This window comes from Periplaneta americana, chromosome 16, assembly GCF_040183065.1.
Source record: "Periplaneta americana isolate PAMFEO1 chromosome 16, P.americana_PAMFEO1_priV1, whole genome shotgun sequence".
NCBI lineage: Eukaryota > Metazoa > Arthropoda > Insecta > Blattodea > Blattidae > Periplaneta > Periplaneta americana.
Genome location: NC_091132.1, coordinates 158,290,567 through 158,308,765, shown reverse-complemented (window position 1 = coordinate 158,308,765; position 18,199 = coordinate 158,290,567). Strand labels below are relative to the sequence as shown.

General features: G+C 34.8%; 1 protein-coding gene across 1 annotated transcript; it reads left to right on the top strand.

The window, feature by feature from the left end:
* The first annotated feature begins 418 nt into the window (after positions 1 to 418).
* LOC138691549 (zinc finger protein ZFP2-like) lies at positions 419 to 17,462 on the top strand. The gene is made up of 4 exons (XM_069813601.1): positions 419 to 652; positions 5,533 to 5,670; positions 7,085 to 7,167; positions 14,570 to 17,462. Exons 1-4 carry the CDS (start codon positions 539 to 541, stop codon positions 15,759 to 15,761), a joined length of 1,527 nt encoding a protein of 508 aa, XP_069669702.1. The 5' UTR covers positions 419 to 538; the 3' UTR covers positions 15,762 to 17,462.
* The last annotated feature ends 737 nt before the right edge of the window (positions 17,463 to 18,199 follow it).

The following is an 18,199-nucleotide window of genomic DNA, read 5'->3' as shown; positions in this document are numbered from 1 at the left end:
ATTCGTAGGGTAATGGCTATGATAGTGGTTCACTAAACGGAAAGTTCTAGCATCGAATCATTGCGTATTTAAAGGTACCGGTAAATTAGATATTCCTATTTAACATAAGATAGTCAGTGGAATAAAGTAATTAGAAGGAAAATATAGAAATAGTAATATATAGGGAAGAAAACGCAGTGAAATGGTGTAGGATGGGAGAAAGGAAAAATGCGGTATTCCAATTTAAATTCATATTTAGAAGTATTGCTATCGCACTGATTCTTGGATGTTATCGATTAGTTACTATTAATAAGTAATATTAGAAGAAAATTAATAATGCTAAAAATAATTAGAATGAGGAATAAACTCTGAATTGCAATCGTTCTAAACCTCAATCATCTATCTGAACACGGCCGCCTTGAAAATAGTTCGTAAAGAATTCAGTGAGCCTTGACCTTTCTTTTATCGTTACGATGAAGGACATACCGGTACTGAATGCAAAAATATAACGACAGAGTTGCTATACCTAGGGCTACACCAACGAGTTAGATACACAAAGATGTCTTATTACCCCGAAGAATATGTGGACCAGGGACATGCTCTCACGCGTGAGGTGAAAGTTGATGAAGATCCGATGCCAATTTCATTCAGTGTGGTGAAACATGAATCAGAGGTGAGTGGAGCGCAAGGAATGCACTGGTGTTCTTCCAGAGTTTATATTTTATTTTGATTACTACAGGCACTACATCCTATCACCATCTTAGTTGCAGTGCTTTTTACTGTATGTTAGAGGTAGAAGAAATTAGATAACTGTGTATTTATTATTTATGTCATGTTGTATCCAGTGGCGGTGCGTCAACAAGAGCACGTGAACACCTTGTTTCCATTAATACACGACTAGTTTTATTATTTAATACCGTATTGACGTAGTGGGGATGTATAATATCAGAATACAGTATTTTAAACTTCCCGCATCTTGCATAAACTTCTTATGTAAACTTGGCAACATCCGTTCACGTACAAGCCGTGCTCTTTTCAAGAAGGTTACAGGAATTTCACGCATGCGCGGGAGAAAAGTGTTTTTCGCTGGCCGCTTATGACTCGTCAAGAGCACAAAGCGTTAAGTGAACAGTGAATCTATCCCACTGATGTCAGGTGCATCGATCCCTATCGTTCACGTGCTATATCTCGAGGAGGAATTTTAATAGCTTATAGATGTCAGCATCTCACTGTCAGAACGTTTACTTCATGTGGGTGTGTGTACAGTGCTGCTACGAGAGTGTAGTTTGTGAATTACTATACTATAGCATAGTTAGGCTTTCAAACACGTGCCGGCTGAATGTGATGGTGGTATGAATTTTAAATATCTGTATGTGGTGTATATTATTTAAGAATAATATTTACTGGCATGTATTTATAGAAATCAATCTATGCGAATGGGATTACAGTACTGGTATAGGCTACAGTGTATCAGTGTGTTGTGAATCAAAATATATTACCGAACACACGCGTTTGTAAATAACGGCACTGTGGTATGTATTAATTTTTAACAAACGTAAACAATTAATTCTGTTCAAGTAATTTTGAATAGTAAAGAACTGGGTAAACTGGCTTACCAGGAAAAATTGGAAATAAAAAGACTGGGTTTCATTATTATTATTATTATTATTATTATTACATGTTGTTTTGAATGTATATACGGTTTTTTTGCTAGTGAAATATTGGAATCATGACATTTCATATTAGGCTAAAAGTACGATTTCTAACTCTCTTCGATTTTGGAAAACAAAATTGTGAACACACGCAATATTTTATCACGAGCCGCCACTGGTTGTAGCTAAGTCTAATGTTGAACTTACCTGGTTTTATAGGGCACATCTTAAAAGGATATTGCAATTTACATCTCACTCTTAATGATTGCCAGGCTACACATTCCCTCAGTGTAGGTATTTGATATCGTGCTTAAGGATACGAATTCATTTTTTTTTTTTGTCTGTGTAAAACTCTCAATCATTTTGCGGTTTCTATTGATAAGTCAAAAATAGAAAAGGAGAATAGGGGTGTTAGAGTCAGGGAGGTAGTGATGTTTGAGATTATTTTCTTTTGTGCGGTAGTTCAATGAAAGAAAAGTAGGCAGTGGTGGTTTTTTTCACAATTTCCCATCATTTAGAAAAAAATTTATAGCCTTCGAATGCAGTCAACCAAACTATATTATTATATGCTGACAACAGAACAATCGAGAGTCTTGTTTTTTTTATAGAAACTACGCAAATTGCTAATCTAACATAATGAAGAATGTATGCTACAATATAATGCTGACGAGTATATTGAATGCAATAATTGCCGAAATATTAAAAAACTTATGCACAGTTAACTTTGCGTATTCATCATCACTGACATTAATAACATGTATAACAAATGTTTTTGCATGAAAATATGTATTTGCATATGAATCCTGTCATTCATCATAATGGAAATCATATGCTTTGGGATGTGATCAGACTGTGGCATACGGACACATACAGACCAACTTGTAAAGTAATAAGTTGTCGTCTAACACCCTGTAATAAATTGCTTATTTAAAACGTCTCTTTGTACGGCAAGAACGGACTGGTGTGACTGGTATAAAGGAGGAATATGAGGACCACAGCCACGATCTCACATCTGAGGTAAAATTTGAGAAGGATCCGGAGACAATTTCGTTTCCTGTGGTGAAACGTGAATCAGAGGTGAGTGCAACACAAAGAATGCACTGTGTGTTCTTCTTCCAGTGTTTATCTTGTGTGTTCATAATAACGCACACTACCTTTTACAACAGTACTTGCAGCACCTTTTAGTCTGTGATCGTGGCAGAACGAAATTGCTCGTTATACTTACTCGGTAATGGTTGCCATAGCTACACATTCCCACAGTGTATTTTCGCAGTCTATTATACAGAGTGTTTAAAAAATACGGGGCATAATTTCAGGTATGTATTTCCCACATGTAGACAATCAAACTAGTTCATTACAACATGTATCCGGAAATGCTTTATTTCCGAGTTATGGCCTTCACAACATTGAAATTCACCGGAACATTTTTCTTTCCGCAGGTCGTTGCCGTCAAAGGAGACATTAAGAGGGCACTCTGACAGTTCATTCCGAGGCGAAGGTTACATTCAGTGTTGTGTAGGCGTTAGACTGTGCGACATGTATTTAAATCAAGAGCTGGCAGAGCTACACTTCATGTATGGTAAGGCGGACGGCAATGCTGCGCTGGCTCGTCGTTTGTACTAGGAGAGGTACCCACAGCGACAATGTCCAGATCGGAAGACATTTGTACGTCTCCATTAACTTCTGTGCGAGTACCAGTATGGAAAATTTAACTCTCCTGGTTTGGGAAGGGGACGACCAAGATCTACAACTCCAGAAGTACAGGAGGAGATTCTGGAGGCTGTGAACATGACTCCTTCTATCAGCACACGAAGGGTAGCATTGCAAGTCAATGTTCCTCATACGACTGTCTGGAGACTGTTGAAAGAGTATCAATTGTATCCTTATCATTTGCAACGTGTACAGGCCCTGTCATCAGCAGATTACCCTGCACGAGTTAGGTTCTGTCAGTGGTTCTTGCAGCAGTGTGGTGTAAATCCGAACTTTCCTTCCTTAGTAAAGCAGGAGGTGGACATTTTGGACATCTTCTGTAATGACAACGACCTGCGGAAAGAAAAACGTTCCGGTGAATTTCAATGTTGTGAAGGCCATAACTCGGAAATGAAGCATTTCCGGACACATGTTGTAATGAACTATTTTAATTGTCTAGGCCTACATGTGGGAAATACATACCTGAAATTATGCCCCGTATTTTTGAAACATTCTGTATACAGTCACGACTCTCAATATGTAATAAATATGCATCCATAGATAGTTGCTAACCACTAGGATCGCTACTATCGTCTCATTACAGACAATGCGAAATATTACCTGCACAGTCTATTGATCTTAGCAACGTCACAACTGAAGCTTCGTGACTGTATATACTAGACTGTGGGATTATTTTGACTATTACACTCTTACTACTTCATACTACTTTTGACCAATAAAACGGTACGAAAGGACGTATTTCAACGATTCATGGCTGCTTATCGCACAATTTTTTCGCGTCCCTAGCATTTGTTTAATTTTATCGCGTCCCTAGCATTTGTATCTTTATTTGCCAACATTTGAAACTGCGCTGGTCTGGATGTCAAATATATATATATATATATATATATATATATATATATATATATATATATATATATATATATATATATATATATATAATTACAAACCACTCCAGTCGATGCACAGCAGTTTCAAATATGACTCGCATTGGCATTCAAGAACAAGAATTAATAAAAATCACTGATCATACCTATGCATTTTCTGAAATCCGATTTACAAATAAATGAAGAGCACTATTCGGAAATCCTGAATAAGTTGAATACACCATGTAGGCCTAAATCAACGAGTTCCACTTCTATTACGCACACGTCCAATATAACATCAATTGAACCAACAACCACATTCAAATTTGAAAATTGTACATTCAATAATTATTCCTTTTAAAATTATTCATTCGGAAATCCTGAATAAGTTGAATACACCATGTAGGCCTAAATCAACGAGTTCCACTTCTATTACGCACACGTCCAATATAACATCAATTGAACCACCAACCACGTTGAAATTTGAAAATTGTACATTCAATAATTATTCCTTTTGAAATTATTCATGTTTATTTTTTATGTTATCATCGTTAATTAAAACTTTTCTAACACTTGCGTTCAGTATATTAGTTAGGTTATGTTATATCTTCTGCTATATGATATTATGGATAGTCACATATCAGAGATTGTTTAATATTAAGAATTATTGAAAATCATCTGTCAAGTGACGTTGATTATTGGGATTCGGATAATTGAAGTGGAATGTTGCATTTTAATAAAAATGAAACTGAATCAACAAAGCCTTCTTGACTAGTAACATTGCCATCGTGTATAATAGATCGAGAACTTCTCGACGAGAACTTTATAAAAGGAGGTTAGGGGTGTTAAAATCAGGTAGGTAGGGATATTTGGGAATGTGTCTTTTTGTGCACCAGTTCAATGGAGCAAAAGCAGGCAGTGATGTTTTATCATAGTTTCCCTTCATAGATAAGTATTTTCTATCCATCCATTACAGTTAACAAAATTCCTATTGTTTTATTTTATTTTTCTGCAAAAGAATTCTAATTTTGGGTTTAATCGAACACAGGCTTTAAAATATGCTACAATATAGGCGCAAATGTATATTATATGCAGGAATGGCCGAAATATGCACGATTTGCTTTTTGTATTATTACAGACCTTCATAACATGTCTAAAAATCTTTCAGCATAAAAAATTTGCATTTGTATTTGAATTCTCGCCCCATTGCTCATACTCTTAACCTGTTTCATACAGATATATAGAGAGTAACCTTGTAATGTTAGTAGTCGTCTTCTAATGTCTAGTAATAAATTACTTATTTGAGACTTCTTTTTATACTACAGGAACGGAATTGCTTGGATCAGCATGTGACTGGTATAAAAGAGGAATATGTGAACCAGAGCCCTGATCTCATATCAGAGATAAAATTTGAGGAAGATCCGGTGCCAATTTCTTTCCCTGTGTTGAAACGTGAATCAGAGGTGAGTGGAGTATAAGGAATGCACTGTGTTCTACTTCCAATGTTTATCTTTTATTTTGATTGTCATAGACACTACCTCTTTGCAACATTATTTGCAGTGACTTTTATTTTATGATTGAGAAAAATACACTTATCACTGTTTAGTGTTGCAAGATATGTCATTTTGCAGAGAACTAATGCTGCCTTTCATTTTTTCACCTTTTTGTTTTAAAATATTTACATATTTGCAATGTATCTTTTGTAGAATATTATCTTATCCATGCGAGAAGATATTTTCTAACTTTTGTTATAAATTATATAGCTGTTTTTGAGTGTATTGTGGAATAGGCTCTAAATTTTGCAAAATGTTGATATATACATGCTGGTACAACATGCAGCAAACTGTTGTTTATTTTATTTACTCTTATTTTGTCAGTATAGTGCATTTAATTTTAATATAGGTAGGGAAACGTAAAATTACAAACTTCATTTTACCAATTTTAAAATCACTAGAAATAAACTATATATTTGAATTTCCTTTAGTTCTTATGACTAGACTCCAACTTAGTTAAAATTCTCAGGATATTTATGAAGTTTACAAAATTGTTCAACCAATTTTCTAATCAATTTTTTGTGTACAATGTAATGATCAGTATTGCCATAGGAAAGGATCTTTGTGTATCGGATTGTATACTTCATGATTTTGCCTGACAAATTTTTTGGAGCGAAAGTGGAGGAAGAATATAATGAGCACAGAAGTACTATCGATACCAAACTGAACTGGATCAATATATACCTGGTAATGTGAAAGTTTGAGGTCATATATTGACTTAGTATTAGACATTGCCTGAGAAATGGGGATTGTACCAATTTGTTCAAAAGTGTGGAGTTACAATTACCATGCCTGATAGTGAAAGTAGATAATCGGTGTCCAGACACCAGTTGTGACTAGTTACCTGTTTGAAGCTTTGTAAGGTTTTATCCCTTAATCCATTGAGAGAAAATGCTGGTTAAGTTTCGGTGCTGAACCCTAGACAAATTTTGCTGTCGTCACTGGGACACTGGATAACCATTGAAGTTGTTAAAATGTTGTAAGATAAAGCACTTAAAAATTCACCAAATTCGTGACTAGAAAATGAATTATTCGCTCATAGATAATTTCTGCTATTATAAATAATTAAATACTTAGTCTATAACAGCCATGTTCCACGAGTGTGCCATGGCATACTCAAACGACCCACTGGTGAGCGGCAGAATATGAAACATGGCACAAGTCAAAGTATAGGTATCTATAAGGAAAAGAGTTACCCCATGAAAAATTTGCCCTAAGAATTGTCTTCTATTATCTAATTCTACAAGGCCTAATACGAATTTCGGTGTGCTTTTGTTAATGTAAATTGTGCTATCTTTTTCTTCTGTTTCTTCTGTATTTTTAGGAAGAGCAGAGTGACTTGGACACAGTGAATGAGCAGCCAAGGATGGAACTAACGGCAGAGGACAACGAGAGTTTAGCAGAAAGGTGAGTGTGGTGTGCGTGCATGGAGAGTTCATTATGTTAGAAGTTTCCATTTACTTGACTGTCTAGAAGCGCCTTCGGAAGAACTGTCTATCTGAATCATCCAGCAATTATCAGTCATCACATTCACACTTCACTTCCCTTGGTATCTCACTTTCATAAGTACTGTTCAATCTTTTCTTCAAGTTGTTCACTAGAAGTGCCTAGATTGTCAGGCAAATATTGTAGATAGATATGCAAGTAGTGATCCCTCACACACATATTGCAGCCCAAGGTCTTGAAACTCTTTATCTTAATACAATTTCTTTAAAATTGGGATCTTTGTAATTCCCATGGAAATAATGTACTACCATTTTGAGTCCATTCCAAGTGTTTTTCTGCGAACAGCTCATCACTTTTACAAAGTCATTGGGTAATATTAATCTAGCTGTTTTATATATTTCTGTTTCTTCTCGTTCTTCTTCCTATCCCGTATGAAGCCTGGTGGCCTGTTACGTTCTCACTCCATCGTTTCAGCACATGGCCCTATTGTCTCACTCACACTATAAACAATTTGGTGTTGTTATTAAATAATGCAGAGTTTTTAGCTACAAAGCCATTAACTCTCGTGCTCTCCAATATTTCTCACACATATTGAGTTTGGAGTTGTGCTGTCATGAAATCAGCACGGCAATTTATGATTTTCTAGTTATGGGATAGCCGAGTATTTCTCTGTAAAAGACTGCATATAACTGTACGACTACCCAGTGTTGAGTCATGGATGTAGAAAATGTTGCAGTAACTAAGAAATTGTGGTTGTAGGGAAAATCACGATCATATAAATGAGACAGTTATGTTATTAGTGCCTGAGATGCGTCTTGTCCAAAAATATTCAGCAGTAACAATGTGTAATGAAGTTAGAAAATTCTATGAAAGACGAACATATAAATAAGACATAAACATTAATTAAAGGTTGAAGTATTTTAGATATTATGTAATTATGATTTTTGACGTCTGGCATAAAACTGCAGGTAGAAGAGGGACATCAGGGGAGGTAAGGTTTGAACGCGTGTTGCGCAGGAATGAAATTGAAGAACAGCACGTAAGAGAACAGGATAATGTTGCTGTTTCAGAGGAAAGGGCTGGACATCTCTGTAAATGATTCTGATGTACTTCTTCCTAAAGACTGCGCACTGGACAAAATGATGCAGAAATTATTCCAATTTTGTCCAAGTGTTTGTCAGTAGCTCTCTTGATTAGGGTTCCCAGATATGTTGGGAAAAATACGGGATACGTACCAGATGTCACTGAGTAAGTTTAGTATGTGCTTCCATGAAATATGCCAATCTTTCGAAGTGTATGTGTAGTAAAGTTTACTACTCAAACATTTTACTAACTAACTAAGGGCAAGTAAACAAAATTGTTAGGGAGCATATTTGGATTAAGTTTAAGCTTCTTTATATAATGTCTTACAATGTCAGTTTTTTATTTTCCACCTTTGCTTATCTTATTGCATTTGGATTTATATTAACGTTTTCGATACTCAGTGTGTATCATCCTCAGATATATATGTCAATATGTGTTGTGAAGACTTAGCCTCTTATTGTATAGTGGGTTATTCACGTGCGTGTGACCTATCATAATTTCTTAATTTAGCTAAAATTACTATAAGTGTACTTGATGCAGTGTGTGGTTGCTTGTTATGATTCTGTTAACATTCTTTCTTTTGAAAGCACACATAGGTAAATAGGAAATTATGTTAAAACCAATATTATGACACATAAGTATAAACAAGTAAAATATACACTGTAAAAACACTGTAAAACACTGTAAACACTATGGCACTTTTATCATATTGATGATTGGCTGTGTTAGCCTGTTATGTCGTAAAATTGGGTTATTATTACTGTTCTTGGTTAAAAAACACTGTCTTTCTGACGCACTTTCACTGATTATCTGTAGTATGGTATTGTATGTTGTTGGAGTTTTTTGTACGCTTATTGTTTTTTAAATTTTGTAAAATTTGTTGTTCATGTTGACTACTGTGAAGATCATTGATGCTGTAGCTGTATGTAAGTACTTAGACGTATATGATACAAGATATTTTTGTTGAGTCCCGTATATCTAGTTCAGCCGTGCGTGTCTGCAACAATTTACATTGTATTAATAGATTGAATTAAGACGATTTTGTTTTATTGTTAAGTTGAAATTTATCTCGCGTAAAACTGATGCATGGAAAATACTTACAATTATAGCTGATGTCGGAGTGTTCCTGTGTGGTGCATGGCTGAGACTAGAATGGCGGGCTCAATTACAGTATTTCCTTAATGTACGTCATCTGGAATAGGAAGTGGAGAGGGGATTGGTGGGACCTGTGTAGTTGTTGTGTATGTTTGTTTTGGCGGGAATAATTTAAATAAGTTAAAAAGTGGGTTATTTGTATTGGCTATTTGTTCGTTGAGAAGGGGTTTTCCTGAGTTAAATTCTTTTATAATGTGGAATTGTTCCGCGGTGTCTATTGTGGAGTTATTTGTGATTTTTTATATTTTTAATGTGTCATTTATATTTGTAAATTCATGATCTTCCTCGATGAGGTGCTGTGCAAATTTGGATTTGTTCCTATTGTAAATTAAATCGGAGGTATGTTCACGGTATCTAATTTTGAAGTTACGTCGAGTCTGACCTATGTATGTTTTGGGGCAGTTTTTACATTTCAATTGATATATTCCACTGTTTAATAATGGTTCGTTGTTGTTGGTTTTGTTCGGGATTATATTGTTTAGTTTGTTGTTGGTGCTGGGAGCTATATTGATGTTTTGTTTTTTTGAAAAAATTACAGAGTTTGTTTGATATTTTCCCATAGAAAGTCAAACTGTGCCATTGTTTTTTGTTTTTTATTTTTACGGGTTGGAGTGTAGTGGAGTCTTTTTTATTTAGTTTTAATTTTCTTTTTTGTATTAATTTATTGATTAATTGGTTTTCGTATCCGTTTTCTCTAGCTAGTTTTTTTATGTAATTTAGTTCTTTGTTATAATTATCTTTGTTTAGTGGGGTTGTAAGCTATCTGTCAATAAGAAAACGGAATTTACTGATTTTGTGTGTAATGGGGTGCGTAGAATGTTTGTTTATAGAGTGTGTGGTTGAGGTTTGTTTTCTGTGTATGTTGAATGTTATTATTTGGGGTTCTATTGTTATATTGAGGTCTAGAAAATTGAGACTATTTTTATTGTTACTTTGTTCTAGTGTGAATTTTATATTTTGGTGCAATTTGTTGAATTCATTTAATATTTGATTGTCTATGTTTTGAGTGTTTTCATATAGTATTAATGTATCGTCAACGTAAATACTAAAGTTGAATTTTTTCCTTAGGTTGTTTATGTGTTTGTTTTCTAGATCTAGTAAAAATATGTTAGCTAAAAATCCGGAGAGGGGTTACCCATGGCTAATCCTGTTGATTGGGTGTATATTTTAGTGTCGAATTTAAAGTAGTTCTGTTTTAAAGATGTTTTCAGTAATTGAGTAACTTGTTTGATTAGGTTATTGTCTAATTGGGCCTCGTTAAGTTTTGTACTGCATCAAGTACACTTATAGTAATTTTAGCTAAATTAAGAAATCATGATAGGTCACACGCACGTGAATAACCCACTACACAATAAGAGGCTAAGTCTTCACAACACATATTGACATACATATCTGAGGATGATACACACTGAGTATCGAAAACGTTAATATAAATCCAAATACAATAAGATAAGCAAAGGTGGAAAATAAAAAACTGACATTGTAAAACATTAAGCTTATCGGCATCTCCAAAATGAAACTAAACTTCTTTATATAAGTTGCGTTAAGTAATTACAAAAATAGCTAACTACTATATTTTAAATTCAATAAGAATGCATTTATAATAAGTTTATTAATCATCATAATAGCAATGAATCGAAAGTGAGTGCATGCGATACAATGATGAAACTAAATTGATGTTGATTATGTAAGCAACTTATCAAGTTTGTGTTGAAACAGGTATGCGGTAGTCTTCATTGAAGTTACGCAAACGATTCTGCGGACAAGAAAATATTGCAAGAGTAAAGATTAAGCTACATATGGAATGTACCGATTCAGCTATTTCAGGCTCATGACTTTCAGTATGTCGACATCTGCTCACCTATTTGAAATAATAAGTTATTGTGTAAAATAAGACCTAAAAATTAAACATAAATACTGGATAAATAGAGCAACAGGAAAGATTGATTTACACTTGTTTATTTTAGAGTTAAAATTAAAAAAAGTATTAAAATATTTAGGGTAGTAAATAGTGAAAAGGAGCAGATAAATAAGGTTTAAAGTCTTAATGGTTTTTGCGATTGGTTTAAACATGCACTAAAACCAGACTTAAGTGCAAGTTTGAACCAATACATTATTGAGATATGCGATAAATTAATTAGTTTAGGAAATTGTTTATTTATTAAGTATAACTACTTTTGTATATAGATCTTTTTGTTAAATTATTAAGTTCTGTACTTTTGTGAACTAATATCAATAAATCTATCACTATTACAGAAATAGCTACAAAATACACTACTCACGTGACAATATTCTTAGAAATCAATCTACCTTGGCCTTGCAATAGTTCTCTGAAGAATTAATTTCACTTAACAATTGTTTATTTTGAAGAATCATGTCATCAAAAGCAACACTGTCCTCACTGAAGAATGATTTTACAACAAGCATTGATTTTACTGTTTTTACAGACAATTTATTTTTCTCATCAGTCCATAGAGCATTCATGCGAGAAAATAATCTTTCGACACACACATTTGTTCCAGGAATACACATAATGAACTCCACTATAGTCTTCAAATTTGAGAGTTCTCCTTCCGTACTCTTAAGAAGATCCACCCAGACTTCATCTAGATGTTTGGTGTTGCCATCACTCGTCTTGAGAAATTAATAATTCACAATAATATTTTTTCATTTTAGCCCATCTACACTCACCTGCATTGACGAAGTGCGCTGTTTGAAATTTGTTATATAGAACAGACAGTGTAAGTTTTCCATTCTCTTCTCGGTTTCGAACTCTATAATACGGGACAGAAAGCTGTGCAGAAGACTTTTCTCGGGACAATGTGATGTATTAGCGATAAACGGCACCAACCTGTGTTTTACGGCACGTCTGGGAACCCTACTCTTGATAGCAGTTCTATACCACATATAAAATTAAATGCGATTATTATTAATTACATAGACTTTTTTATTTATATATTTGTTTTTTTATATATTTGTTTTTGTTTATTTATATCTCATGTATGTCTCATTTCTTTAGGAAGCTGCTCATGGACCAAAATGCATTCAATAGTAATGTATGCAAGTCTTAAATTTTCTACAGACATCTCAAATACTTCTTTCAATTGAGTCATTGAATGCTTTTATGTCGCTGAGTACAACTATATTTATCTTTAAGGCAAAGGAAAAAAAAAAATTATTTAGGAAGTCCATATTCTTTTGTAATTGTAACTACATTGTTGCAGAGATTTGAAAGCATTATTACTTGTTTTACGTTCGCAAATAAATACCAAATTAGAAATTATACCAAAACAAATTTTGTAATGACTATTACAATTTTACTACGTCATAGTACTTTTGATCATTAAAACGGTACGAAAGAAAGTGTTTCAACAAATCGTGGCTCCTAATCGCTACACTTCCCTAGCATTTGTTTTTCGTTTGCCAACATTTCAAACTGCAGATTGTTTACGGTACCATAAAATATGCTTTGCGATCGTTTCCCGCAGAGATAGTCAAGTCCACACCTGTGGAGTAATGGTCAGCGCGTCTCGTCGCGAAACCAGCTGGCCCGGGTTCGAATCCCGGTCGAGGCAAGTTACCTGCTTGAGGTTTTTTCCGGTGTTTTCCCTCAACCCAATACTAGCAAATGCTCGGTAACTTTCGGTGCTGAATCCCGGACTCATTTCACCGGCATTATCACCTTCATATCATTCAGACACTAAATAACCTAGATGTTGATACAGCGTCGTAAAATAACCCAATAAAATAAAAAAAACAATAGTTAGTCAACTGAAAATGGCGGCTCCGTTCAAACATTTTGGAAAAGCTAACATTAGTGAAGTAGAATTTTAGTAAGTCAAAATCATATTATATTACAGTGCGTTATTACTTCTAATCTTTATATACTTTCTTCTAATCCTGTAATAGTCAATTAAATCCCACTCGAGATTTGATTTTCTCTACATACATCAAAACCTCTAGTAAGATTACTGTTGATAATACTTACTACGAAATGGAATCAGTAAAGTCGCAATGCCACATTTTAAAGTGACTAACTTAACAGAGTTAAACAATTTATACGGGGTGATTCACGAGAATTTACCTTCTTTTACGGAGCTTATTTCTCAAGAAATTTTGAGCAAGAAATGTGATATAAACATAGTTCCAACTCTCAATATTTTCAGGGTTACACTAATTTAAAATTGTTTGTAGGCGAAGGACTAATTGAAATAGAGAACGAACCATTCAGAAGTATCATTTCTTTAATTGGCAAGCATTATGAAGCTGTAAATGTGCCGAACACTCTTTAGTTGCTTCGTACAGACATCTTTTCCTAATTTTAACTAGAGAATTACATTATTATTACACACATCACAACAATTATTACAAATCACACCACTTCCACCGACTTAATTATTGGCAGTTTAATTTTCGTCCTAATTTACAGTCTTGGAGAGTTCACAACACATTTAGAAAATTTCGCCGTCCACTTGGGTACACTTGGCCGCAAGCTTGTGAATGGCACTCGTCGCTCTACGTAACTGCATACGGCTATCTTTGAATTCCATAGCGCTCGCGCTGGCTGCTGGCTGCTGACTGCACACTGACCAAGATCACGCGTTTACAGCAATGCGTTCCAATAACGAAACGTAACTCTGTAAATAATGAGAATAGGACTAATGTTTATATGATATTTTTTGCTCAGAATGTCTTCAGAAATAAGTTTCGTAAAGGACTGTATATCCTCGTGAATCACTCAGTATATCACAAGAATAAGGGATAGAAAAACTTACAGCACATTTGCAAGACCGGATTTCAAAATAATCGCAGAAAATAGCACGCTCGTGTCGAGAAAAAATAAAGCAAAGGCAGGTGAGTTTGGACAGAAATGTTTATTAAGACTAAAAACCAACCAAGAATTGACTAACGTTATGTAATCCTTATAACATTTATTGTACAGGTGAAGTCCAAATTGTTGAGAATTTTGATACTTGCAACATTAGTAATTAAGTATTTACAAGGATGCATCACTGAAGACGATATACCTCCTGCTGAAATGGGTTTGTTTCGATATGAATATGCAATAATTGTATGTATATATGTTGCGAGTATTTTACAGTCTGATAGTATCTTTCCTTTACAGGATTGCAGCCACCAACGAGAGGACTGTACCAACAGTACTGGACGGTATTGCACTTGAAGAGAATGAGACTGTATGTGAGATTCCCAAGAACTCAGGTTCCTCGGGCAAAGCTGTATGGACTCGTGAAAATGAGAAACTGTTGGAATTTGAATTGCCTAAATTATCTTTCTCATATTTGACAAAACTAAAGAAGAAACCTTTCAAATGCGATGTTTGTGGTAAGTGTTTTTCAAAGAGAGATGACTTAAAACGTCATGAAAGCACGCACACAGAACAGAAACCTTTCACATGCGATGTTTGTGGTAAGTGTTTCTGTGTAAAGAGTAATTTAAAAAGACATCTTGTCCGGCACACAGGCGAGAAACCTTTCAAGTGTGGTTTTTGCTGTAAGTCTTTCTCGTATTCGAGTAGCCTAATTAATCATAAACGCCTACACACAGGCGACAAACCTTTCAAATGTGATGTTTGTGGTAAGTGTTTCCTCGTGTCAACTAGCCTAAAAAACCATAAACGCTGTCACACTGGTGAGAAACCTTTCAAGTGTGATTTTTGTGGTAAATGTTTCACGTATTCAAGTAGCCTAATTAATCATAAACGCCTACACACAGACGACCAAGGTTACAAATGTGATGTTTGTGGAAATTGTTTCCCCGTGTACCATAAACATTCTCACCGTGGCGAGAAACCCTTCAAGTGTGATTTTTTTAGTGTCTCGTATTCAATTAACCTAATTAATCATAAACGCCTACACACAGGCGACCAAGCTTTCAAATGTGATGTTTGTGGTAAGTGTTTCTCGTATTCAAATAGACTAACTAATCATAAACGCCTACACACAGGCGAGCAAGCTTTCAAGTGTGGTGTTTGTGGTAATTTCTTCTCGGTTTTGAGGAACCTAAAAAGCCATGAACGCCGGAACACAGGCGAGAAACGTTTCAAACGTGTTTATTGTGGTAAGTGTTTCATGGATTCGGGATGCCTACGGAAGCATAAACGTCGGCATTCAGGCGAGAAACCTTTCATGTGTCATGTTTGTGGTAAGTGTTTCTCGATGTCGATTATCTTAAAAAGACATGAACGCCGTCACACAGACGAGAAACCTTACGAGTGTGATGTTTGTGGTAAGTGGTTTTCTTTGTCGGGTAACCTAAAAAAAAACATGGACGCCGTCACAAAGGCGAGAAACCTTTGAAGTGTAGTTATTGTGCTAAGTGTATTTCGTACTACAGTAGCTTAAGAAATCATAAACGCCCACACACACGGGCGACTGACATATCAAATGTGATGTTTGTTGTGTCACCCGGATTGGAGGAGCTTAAGTAAAAACAAACGCCGGCACACAGACGAGAAACATTTGAAATATGGTGATTATGTTTTTTTTTTTTTTTTTTTTTTGCATTCAGTGAGGCTAAGGAATCATGGACGCCGGCGCAGAGGCGAGAAAACTTTCAAATGTGGTGATTGTGGTGTTTCCCGGATTCGAGGAACGAACTGAACGCCGGCGTTCAGGCGAGTTACCTTTCAAGTGTGATGTTTGTGGTAAGTGTTTGTCGGTGTCGAGAGGCTGAAAGAAAACCATTAACGACGGCATACACGCGAGAAGAGTTTGAAGTGTGATTTTTGTGGTGTTTCTCGGATTCCACTAACCCAAATAAACATGAACGTCGGCACACAGTACAGAAATACAGAAAGATTTCAAATACGCCTAAAATTCCATAAACTCCGTCAAAGAGGCGGGAAAACTTTCTAATCCCGTGTTCGTTTTGTGTGACTCATTGAGCCGAATACTCTGAAATGTCATGATCCCCCTCACACATGCGAGACACCTTCTAAATCTTCTTTGCTGGAAGACATAATTTATGTACTCATGTGCTTAAGCTTATGAGCAAGAAATCGTTCTTATGAGGTTTTTTTGGTAAATCATCTCGCGGTCGTGTAGCTTAATATCCCATCAACTGCTATACGCCAGGATATCTTTGATACGTGTTTCTTTCTAAACACTGTTTTAAAAATACTTTTCAGAAATGCTGACGACAAATTTGGTAATGCTACGAATGTGGGATGTGTTTTTCTAACTCTTGTAGCCTAAAACTTCATGGACGCTACTATAGGCTAAAAAACGTATATACGCTACTATGGCTGAAATAGATATATTGAAGGTGAGCATTCGCAGCTAACATGAAACTTGCCTAAACATGAATGTTGATTCACTCTATTGCCATCATAAATTGATTTTCTCGTAGTATTGTGGCAATGAAGCGGTAAAATGATATCTTCATCCATCGTGTCTAACTAATTATGAAACTCAATAGAATCACTTTCAGTTTTTTGCTCTGTGTAGTTGATCAGACCACCACGTGATTTGAATTTCTAAATATTCTTTGTCATAAATTTTGTAGTTGGGTAGTCTGCGTTTATGTTGCCTGGCTTGTACTCATGAAAGACCGCCATTGGTAAGTTATGCACAAGTAACATCAGAATACATAGTATCGACTTCACATATCATTATTGGCATACTTATCGATATGTGCTGTCTTTTCCATTCTTGGTTTATAGTGAATCGAAAAGCATTTTTGTAGTCATACAGTGTACTTGTAAGACTTTTATGAAACTAAACATGATTTTACATATCTATCATGTTATCACTTATTTGTAATCATTCAGGGCCATTGAAGATATGAAATATCAAACAGGGTGAAATGAGGCTTTGTGCTACAAGACTAAGGGCTGGTTTCACCAACCTTCAGTAAATCAGTCCAATTGAAACACTAAATACTCAACATTAAAATATTTAACAAAAATGCATGCTGCTCACCAACCAAATTTTCTTAACATTTAATGAACAGTAAGTAATGGCTCATTACGGATAAATAAGTACGATCTATAAATTTCTCATAACCAGGGAAAGGATTTATATGTAAATACATATTTACTTATAAAGCTAATATAATTTATATTTTGCATTATCTTTATGTTTCACAATGTGTAAGGTTGAAAAATCCTACTTTTATTTTCCATATTTTTCCATATTTTAGAGTTTAGTACATATTTTCGTTAATTTCCATATATTTTCCATATTTCATATAAAACAGTCCATATTATATTAGGTTTAACAATAAAACAAAACAAAATTCCATTAACTTTTAAAAATACATTTCAACAATAGAGATTTAAACACATGTTCAGTAATCCCTTTAACATCAGAGTTATTTGAAAATTAGCAGTCCTATCAACAATGGGAAAGTAAGTTACAAAACTGTATTAATTTAATTTAAAATTTTTAACAGACTTCAGTTGTGCAGCTCAACAGTTAAATGCCAGTCAGAGTACACATAGGTTCAGTTTTGTAAATCATACTATAAAGACGGTAAATATGCCAAAAGTACGTCATTCAGTCAATTTAAAATCAAAACTAACAAGTTACATTTCAGAATTTAAAGAAGATGGTTTATCAACTGACAATAAAATATTATTTTGTAATTTGTGTCAGTGTGCAGTATCATCTACACAAAAGTTCCTGGTGCAACAACACATTACAACTAGTAAACATCAGGCCAACAAACAACTAAATTCCAAGCAGAGACAATTGTTTTTAACACAACCAACAACATCGAATGTAAGATCTGAGTT

Coding starts and splice junctions, on each gene's coding strand:
- LOC138691549 (XM_069813601.1), top strand. CDS start 539: ATGTCTTATTACCCCGAAGAATATGTGGACCAGGGACATGCTCTCACG. Junction 653..5,532: donor TGGTGAAACATGAATCAGAG/GTGAGTGGAGCG, acceptor TTTATACTACAG/GAACGGAATTGCTTGGATCA. Junction 7,168..14,569: donor AACGAGAGTTTAGCAGAAAG/GTGAGTGTGGTG, acceptor TTTCCTTTACAG/GATTGCAGCCACCAACGAGA.